The sequence below is a fragment of the Acanthochromis polyacanthus genome, chromosome 10 (assembly GCF_021347895.1).
Source record: "Acanthochromis polyacanthus isolate Apoly-LR-REF ecotype Palm Island chromosome 10, KAUST_Apoly_ChrSc, whole genome shotgun sequence".
Classification (NCBI taxonomy): domain Eukaryota; kingdom Metazoa; phylum Chordata; class Actinopteri; family Pomacentridae; genus Acanthochromis; species Acanthochromis polyacanthus.
The window spans coordinates 15,962,174-15,971,706 of record NC_067122.1 but is presented as its reverse complement, the minus strand read 5'-3'; the positions used below and the strand labels follow the sequence as shown (position 1 = coordinate 15,971,706).

General features: G+C 38.1%; 1 protein-coding gene across 1 annotated transcript; it reads right to left on the bottom strand.

Annotated features, from left to right (window-relative positions):
* Positions 1-1,483: 1,483 nt before the first annotated feature.
* On the bottom strand, positions 1,484-7,558 carry chic1 (cysteine-rich hydrophobic domain 1). The gene is made up of 6 exons (XM_022196669.2): positions 7,388-7,558; positions 6,088-6,142; positions 4,949-5,104; positions 4,515-4,571; positions 3,971-4,030; positions 1,484-2,915 (listed from the first exon to the last, which is right to left on the bottom strand). The coding sequence occupies exons 1-6, from the start codon at positions 7,531-7,533 to the stop codon at positions 2,865-2,867; spliced, it is 525 nt and encodes a 174-aa protein (XP_022052361.1). The 5' UTR covers positions 7,534-7,558; the 3' UTR covers positions 1,484-2,864.
* Between the last annotated feature and the right edge of the window lie 1,975 nt (positions 7,559-9,533).

The window sequence follows — 9,533 nt, the reverse complement described above, 5'->3', positions numbered from 1 at the left end:
TTAAAGGTGGTCAAATGAGACTGGTGGTTTAAAATAACTCTAGAAAATACTGGAGGGCTTATATAGGCTGTTCTGATTTTCTTGCTCATTTAAAACCTTCACTGCTCTTTTAAACAATGAGACACATTAGTGATTGTGCAGGAAAACAAACAACAAATTAAAACCAGTTTCATTTGATGCATAATTACATATATAAGTTTCACAAACAGACACTAATAAATATGAGCAACTAGTGGTGGAAGAAGTATTTGGATAACTACCAGAATGCAAAAATACTACACTACAAATTAAAAGTCAGCATTTAAAATTCTTAATATTAGATAAGAATTAGTGGCAAGATGTATTCAAACGTGTTAAATCTTTGGAGAAACCAATGTTTTCAAAGCTGATATTTTCATCTCATTTGCACAAGAAGTAATTTTTTAGCATCTCAGCGGCTCCCTTACATTATTCTTATCGGTGAACTAATGAAAATATAAAAAATAACTCATCATATTTTCTGTTCATTAAAATTATCAAAGTATCGCCTAAACTAAGCTGTCAAATAAATGTAGTAGAGTAAAAACAGCAACATTTCTCCCCAAAATACAGTGCAGTAGAAGTATAAAGCATCATAAATCGCAAATATGAAGTAGAAAGCTGTATGAAAGCACAGTGCCTCAGTAAATATAGTAGATTCTTTCCATTGCCGTAAAAAGCAGTCATCTAAAAAGCATTCAAAAGTAGAAGAAATCAGTGTATGATTTAGTGTAAATGCCCTGTACATGAACAAAAATGCTGATTTGAATATATTTATGTTACAAATGCTATTTGTTGCAAACTTAAATGACAATATATTTAATTTTCTTGCTTTGAGATTTAAAAAAAAAAGTCAGTTAAACCAGATGTATCGATTATTGAGCACTATTGAGGCAATTTTAATTTTATCCTGAATACAAACTGCTTGGTTGAATTTGGTGCTAAAGTCTGGTGGCACGTCATGTTGTGCTACAATGAATAATTGTACTCTAAATTAACCAAGCCGTGGCAGATGAGCCAGAATGATTGCAGCAGGACAAACTTCTTCAGTCCAAACAGAGACAGACTGTGAATGTGAAAACAAAAAAAACAAAGGACCATAAAAACCAGCCACCCTGAAGTGACGCCCTCCACCTCAGTCGTTGGGGGTTGTGGTGAGATACAGTAGAAAGACGGTGCAGTATTTTCTCCTCTGACCACCGGTGTGTAACATTAGAAAGTAGCAGCAGGTTATGGTAACAGCATTCCTCCGTTTTACAAATGTGTTCTTGAGTAACTGCTGCCTGTCTTGTTAAAGTTAACGATTCAGCACCTTGTTAAACATGACAAACAGCCACATTTCTGGTAGCAGAGCAGCATGCTGCAGTCAAAGAGCCTCGGCAGAGCTCATCATCTGATTTTTGAGTGACATTAAAACATCAGGAATGGTTTCAAATGAAAAAGGAAGCAGCAGCAGAGAGAAAACCAAAATCAACAATTTATTTTCTCTCCATAGGGATTAGGTCATCATGACAAACATTTACAAGAATTGTAACAGGGACAATACTGGAAGGAGGACTTAAAGTCTCCTTTGTACAGGAGGACTGATTTCAGCCTGTACTTCTCTGTGGTTCTTCAACTATTCCAGAGGCACTCTAATACAAAGCAATGCTGCAATCTCTTGACTAAGATTCAGGAAAACAGCAACACTCGAGACTGAAACAAAGGAACCATCTGCTCGATACATCGTGTACTGTGGATGCTTCCTAACACATGAGGAGGACCAAAACACAGCACAGGGGAAAGTACAAAACTACAAAATTAATGCAAAGTTGGGTTAAATTGAGAAAAAAAGAAAAGAGCGGAAGTGCAGAGTTTAAATCAGGATTTTCGAAACTATCTCCGGCTTTAACGGATGACGAGTCGCTGAACGTCGTCTTCATTGGCAAAAACCACACGATAACGTGCACTGCTGCCGTCACTGGGTGAACTCAGGATGTTCTGTGGTCTGAAATCCTGACTTTCTTCTGGGTTCAAGTGCAATAATCAGTCCTAACTCTGGCATCAGGTACACTGTCACTATATGGCTTACAAGGTAAACAGGTCCATATAAACTAGAAAGGTACGTAGACATCTTTCATTAATCAAAACTATGGTACAGCAATATATTGGCAAAAAACTAAAGAACTAAGTAACTTTATGTAAACAATGGTATACCACTGTACAGCTTATTCTAACATGGTATTTACAGGTCAAGTTCTTTTACTAGCTAGTTCCCATGTACAGAGGGCAAAGACGAAACACAGGGTGATGACGTACACTGTACGTTAGGCAATGTCAACCGTCCCATCTACCTGCAAAGAACTGGATTCAAAGAGAGGAAACCCAACAAACAGCATCTGAAGCTACAGGCTTGTTGAATCACCCAAAGCCTTCCTCCTCCTGTTACAATGAAGAGTTTTCGCTTCTTTTTTTTTTTTTAATCATACATAAGGCAAGGATAGTTACGGAAGGTGGAGGCATCACATTCTTTGCAAGGGATTACTGATATAATAGATAGGATACAGGTCGACGGCTCTTTGGGGTAAATGCACTTTTCGAGAGTTTCACTTGTTTTTCAACATGTAACAAAAAAAAAAACACGTCAGAGTGCAACAAAGGGGACATGTCTAGTTCTGTCGGGAAAATGTGCAAAATCTGCTCTAAAGCAAAGTGACAGTGTTGCAAATTCTAATGTACAAGGTACTGGGAGATGTACAGCGTCGTCACGAGACACGCCGGTGCAGACCCTTATTCCAACATACTGTATATACAAGGCACTAAGGATAAGATTCAAGGGCCACTCATCCAGTCTGGGAACAGGCTCCTCAGTCCGGTCGGAATATAGGATATTTGGGTAAGAATTCTATAAGAATCACCTGTAGAGAGAAAAAGACAAAACTAATTACAATTCTGAAATGGGACTGTGTTAACAAGAGCAGAAACTACATCTGAGAGAGGATAAATTCTTTATTTTCCTGTCATTTCATGAGAATTTGCTAAATCGTTTACTGCAAGGAAGCATGTAATTTGGTTATAATTAATACATATAGGTTAAGTGTGTTGAGTTTATATACAATTATCTTCTCTGGAAATTAACTGCTGTAAATCAAGTAAATAATAATTGAAAAAACACATTTATATATTGCTTATTTATTCGGCAAACCTCCTACCACCTCATTTATATTAATGACAGATGGCTAAATAACAGAAAAATTGCGCAGTACAATACATTTCAGCAGCATCACAAACTACATCCAACACCTCTTTAGTACAGTGACAACAAAAACTGAACATTACAAGCTTCATGAAGAGAGGATTTATTACAAAACTGCAGACTGTGATTGTTTTAGCTGGCTGTACCTAATAAAAAGGCAACTTACTATTACATACCAAAACACCAAATCAGATTCTTTGTATGTAAAAATCTACTTGGCATGTGTGTATTGAATTTTAAGTTTGTTTACAGACCAATTTCACAATTTAACATCCAGCTGATCTACTGTGCAGGGAAAGTAAAGTGTGCTACTACCTTAGTTTTCCTTATAATTAGTGCCAAAATCCATTCTTTATAAACTATCCTTCTATAAAGGTGCAGTTAAATATTAGTTGATCTCTGGTCAAACGTATAAAAATAAAATAACAGGATTCCATAATTCATTTTTTTACACAAAAATGCCAAACGTTTACTGGCTTTAGCTCCTTAAATGTGAGAAAGCGTTCCTTTTCTTGGCCATTTATTAAAACAAAGTTTGCATTTCAGACTGCTGGTCAAACAGAAAAAGACATTTATACCATTGGGCTCTAGGAAATGAAGACAATCTTTACTATTCTACAGACAAATGAATGATCAAAACTACAGATCAGATGACTTGCTAGTGGAAACAACTTCATGAAAAGATGTATCATTGCTTTGTTGTGACAGCCTACTTACATATTCCATCATGTTACTGCTTTCACATTTTCTTTTACTGAGTTTCCAGTGCAGCCCCAGCTGACAAGAGAAGAAAAGCCACAGACACAATGAATGAACCTCTCTCTCACCTCTCACCTCGCTCTGAACAGACACAAAGACACACACGCACAGATGCACACAAAAGAAAATCTGTCTGAAATCTCCTCTTCAGTGTCAGGGGAAACTGGGAGCAGGACTGTCTGGTCTCGCTGGGGTCAAACTGTGGCCAGACACCCTGAAGAGCTTCCTTTATACCTTTGCACAGCTACTAGCTGTAATTTGTTGCTGCGAGACAAAACAAAATTAACATGGCCTTTTACTGCTGACCTCTCCATCCTCTCAGACCTCGTGCAGCAGATCTGACTCAAACAGCTTTGAGGGGCTTATGTGGCAGGTTAGAGTTTACAAAGCAGAATAACGGTCATTGTCCATCACGATTGATGCTCAACTTCCACCGCACACCGACGCAGACAATGAAGCACTTTCACACAGGTGCCAGTGTGCAATTTGGCATCTTTCTTACCTTGTGGTATAGTCGGTTATTTTCCCACTCTAACAACTTCTGAATAGACCGTCTTGTCTTTTGGAAGAGAGAACAAATGCATGTACGTCAATGCAAGCAGCGAAATACTGATAACTCAGTTACACACTTTAACAGGTAACGGTAAACTGCCACAGTGTGAGGATTTACGGACTGAACTCCCAATTTACCAGCTAGTAATTTCCACTTTGTTGTCAGTAATTCGGAGTGGTAACACCACTTTTAAATGGCACACCCTTGAGCTAGGAAAAAGAGGATAGGAGCTGCCTAATGCATCATTTCTGCACAGGGGCTGTTATGACCCTCTACACTTAGACCAATGCAGCTGAATTACGATAACAGCCCCTGAGTAATCAGCGCTGATGTAAGGGAGAGTTAAACTGTCCAACTCATGTCATGGGAGGTTTAAGACTTACTCTCTTGTTGAGGCAGATAACTGGCCACAGACTGCAGCCGACTGTACAGCAACAACACAGGCAGCCGCAAAGAAGCCACTTCACATTCACAGGCAAGTTCTTCTTCAAACAAGCATTCACTCTGCTGATGCTGGTTTTGAATTCCTCTGGTGCTACCTAAAACAGAAAGAAAGGACGTGTAACGAAATGAACAGTCTCTGGAGGAGCTGTGACGAGAAGGACATAATCAGAAAACACAAGGAAATATCTCAGAGCAAGAGGGAGTAGGACAAATGAAGGGTTTTTTGGTGGCGTTTTAGTGAAAGATTCCTCATAGTTCAAAAGAAACCTGTCCACAGAGATCAAAGAGTTTTAGAAAACCAACAGGTCCAGAGATGAGCTCTCTAAATACTCTGCCCCTGACTTGCTTGCTAACCAACCTCTAGACTGTTCAAGGCAAAGAGGGACTCAAAGGAGAGATAAGCTCAGTGCCTGTGGCAGCGCCGGCCAAACAACTTGAATGGATGCTCATTCCTCACCGAGTCTGTACGCCATAAAACAGGGGTCGTAATCTTTTATGACAGGATGCAAAGGTCTCTTTGCAAACAGCCAAAGACCTCAGAATAAAGCCCAGCAGGGCCTGATCTGCACCCTTCAATCATCATAATTGTGACCTCATCCATCACATGTCACCCTGGGTCACAATACTGAAGGTACTTTTTATTGCCCCACACTTCCCTCGGCCTGCTCTTACCCCTGCAGCCTTTTTGTGTTTCTGCGTCCGACCCAGGAAGTTTTCCTTTCTTGTCTACGGCAGAGTCACCATTTCATTATTTTATCACCTGGAGCTGGACCCTCTGAAACACTGGGGTCCCTGCCAACCGAGCCCCATAGACGGCTTACTCATTTACAGAGCCGGACAGCAGCACATTCAGCCTCCTTTCTATGCAGTGTGGCACGCTGCTTATAATGCATCTCCATCAGATCAAAACCACTCTGAGAAGTTTGAATGGGACGGGATGGGGAAGTTGGGGCTGTTAAAGGCCCAAAAGAACAAAGGAGCCACTGCAGCTTTAATTGCTTAATTCTTCCCACTTGGATTTGAACAGAAAGCTGCCTGCAAGACTGAAGTGCAAGAAAAGTAAAAAAAGATACTGTACCTTTCCCGTGAGAACAGAGGGAAATTCTGTGTCAAATCTGTTGCTTAGTCCAAACCTGTAAAAAAACAAAAAAACATGGAGCATTTGATGCAGAAATAAAAATTATCTGAACTATTAACAAAATGAGAAGACAGGATAACACTGAGGCAAAACAGAAATAAATTGTTTGATACTTATTCACAAACTATTTATATGTCACAGTTTGATAGTTTAACTAAAATCACGAGAACATACAATAAACCAAAAACTCTTAACAGGATGCACAAAAAAGCCTTTTCTATTCCTATTTAATTCTTCACTGGCCACTAAAGGCTTGACTTTCATATGTGTATTGTGTGATCACTTTCTGTAGTTAAATAATTGAGAATCTTCCTTGGAGTTTTCTTTTAATAAAACAAACAGATAATGGGTGGATTTAAACCAGGTATATATAGAGTATGTGAATAGTAGAGTGGCATTGACATATTTATGAAACTTGTATGTTGGAAGTCTGACGTGTTTTTTGCTTCATCTTATGTAGTGCTAACTGTGGATTAATATGCACTGTTCATTTATACCAATATATCTGTGATGTATGGCATTTGCATGACAATTCATTAGCTGGATCATATAAATTATATTCTAGGCTACTATAAAGGACTCTTTTTAAAAATAGGCACTTTGCCATAGCTGACTGTTTTGTTAAAACAGGTAGAGAGAAATTAAATGTGGAGTTTAGGGTGAACAGACAGATATGATCCAGGATTTGAGCTAATTTCTTATTTTAAAATGACTGCTTTGTCTACATGAGAAGAGCAGGGAACCATGAAAATCTAATCATCACAAAGAAATGTGCAAATACATAGCGACATATCTGTGTCAGCTAATGTGCTGACGACACCATGTAAACAATGATAAAACTGATAATAATGAAGCATTAGATTATGATTGAGCTGACGACATTAGTAAGATGATTTAATAATGGCTGTTATAAACACGTGGTTGATGTTGATGCATTAATCTGCTCGTTAATCAGACTTTTAGCTGTTAACGGTACATCACATGTAAACTTAGCCACCGTGAATATCGGCTGCCAGTTTAGATTAACAGTTGCCATGAAGATATAAAACAGTTAAAATTAGTTTACATCGTGGTAAAACCCCGCCTGTGTACAAACCAACTACCCCCTGCACGAAACATATGGCTATGACTGTTAGTTGTTGTGATTTGCGTTAGCTCGCAGGCTAGCTCCAGCTACACAGGCTAAGCACAACAAAGCGACGCCCGGACAGACGGCAGCGACAGACGCGGCTCTGCTTACACGGTGATGTGCCCGGCCCCTCGCATAACCACGGGCTCCGGACAGTATCTGGGCAGGTGTTCGTCGCTCACTACGTGCTCATCCTCTTCGTCTTCTAACTCATAAATGGTATCAAAGTCCGCCATGTTGGGTAGTAAGACGCTCATGACGTCTCCCGCGGGGCCGCGCACGGACGCCTGAGCGAGTGCGAGTACGCAGAGCCGGACTTCTCTGTGAACATCAGCATCATTGGAGGAATCAGTGAAGCTCCTCAGCTCAGACATGGATCTCTGGATCACAGGTCAAAGCCAGCGGGAGTCAATGAACATGTCCTGTTAAATAATTACACATAAGGTCTGCATTTTAAACAAGCCTCGACATTTGTCTCTAAAATTGTAAAATTAAAGTGATATAGAATGAAGATACAGAACTCTAATCAATATGTGTTTAATGGACAAAATTAAACAAGAATCAGGCCATGTTGTCAGTAAATCATGAAATATTAAATCCCATATCACTCTAAAGAGTAGCTCACGGGACGCTATTCAGACTTTTAAAAAAAATAAAAATTAATCCTAATTTACTCATTTGGATAAACTCTTTCAGGTTGCGAAAGTTGTTTTAATGTGTTGTTTTGACCTAATATTGCTGGTAGCTCCCTCAACCTGACACTGTGCATAAGTTAAGCTCTAAATTTCCCTTCAGTTCCTTGAATTTCTTTTTACTTTCTATATTCTGAAATATTTGTATAAGACAATAACTAACATGGACATCTGTAAAAATACAAAAAAGCCAAAAAAATACTTTAAATAGGTAACTGCATCAACTTAATATAGCACATAGTTTAAACAAAGATATTTTTGTATTGCTCCATTTAAAAATAAATTTAAGTTGAGATAACTTCTCAAAACTGGTTTGATGATTAATTTTTCTTCACCTTTCATCTGCCTATAAACAAGTTCAACTAAAACTAAGCAACTTTTTCATTTTTTAAATGTTTTAGGTTTGCTTGCATAACACTTAGAAACTCCTTTTAAATTACATGAAATACTACTGGGAACAACATGATTTTATCTTTAAGTAAGCTGGATTACATAATTCCCATACCTTAATGCAGTTTGTTGGTTGAATATAGTTTAATTCAAAGTTTTCTTAAGTCCAAAATATTGGTGCAAACTGTTGTTTTTTATTGCCGAGCACAATTACTGTTTTTAGAGTGTATATTTCAAGCCTGTACTCGTCCGTAGACACTTGAACGCCGGCTCTTCATTCATACAGATTTCAATTTAAGATTCTCATGATTACTTTTAATTCTATACATCATCTGGCTCCTGAAACTTTGAACTCTTTATTCTGCACCTGTGGACTTTCAGATCAGAGAATCAGTTGCTGGTATAATTTTCAGGCTTAAAATAAAACAGGCTCAAGTTTTTAGTGTTTTAGCACCGACTCTTTGGAACAAGCTTCAGTTAAACTTAAACAGTTTAACTGAAGTTTAATTGAAGTACGGTTTCAGATAAATCTCACTTAACTTTCTGCTTTTGGCGAAGAGAGTTTACTCTGGGGGTTTCTATCCACTTGGAATTACATTGAATTTCTGCAAAAGTGCAAAAATTAGGTTTAGCATTGTACATCTTTCTTCAGATTTTTCTGTTGTAACTCAACTGCTGTTTTCTTTCAGTATTACAGAGAAAAGAGTAAAGACCAAGCTAATATCAAGGGCTCTGTTTTAGTTTGGGTAAAGCAGATGCTAAAGTTGGAAAAACTGGAAACTTCAAGTTGATTTTCTTTCAAATAAAGTTGCAGCAATGCAATGTTACCAACTGCAGCAATTCATTGAAGCTGGTCCAGCATTTCATCTGTCAGAAAAACCTCTTTGAAAGCCCACTTGCATAGACAGGCTTTTGTACAATGTTTTATAATGTATTTTCACAGTTTTTTTTAAAAAAATAACTGCTCCTTTTTTGTGTGAAGCATTTCGTAACTCCTTGTAATTTGGAAAGATGTTATAAAGTATATTATTATCGTTATACTGGTTTAACTCACAAATTGTGACACAGATTAAGTGGTTTAAACTTCTTGTTCTTGCTGCAGGATGATCCTTGACATATTTTTGTGTTCAGGCTATAAGTACAACATTTTCTTCAAACATTTTAAAAGTCACAAT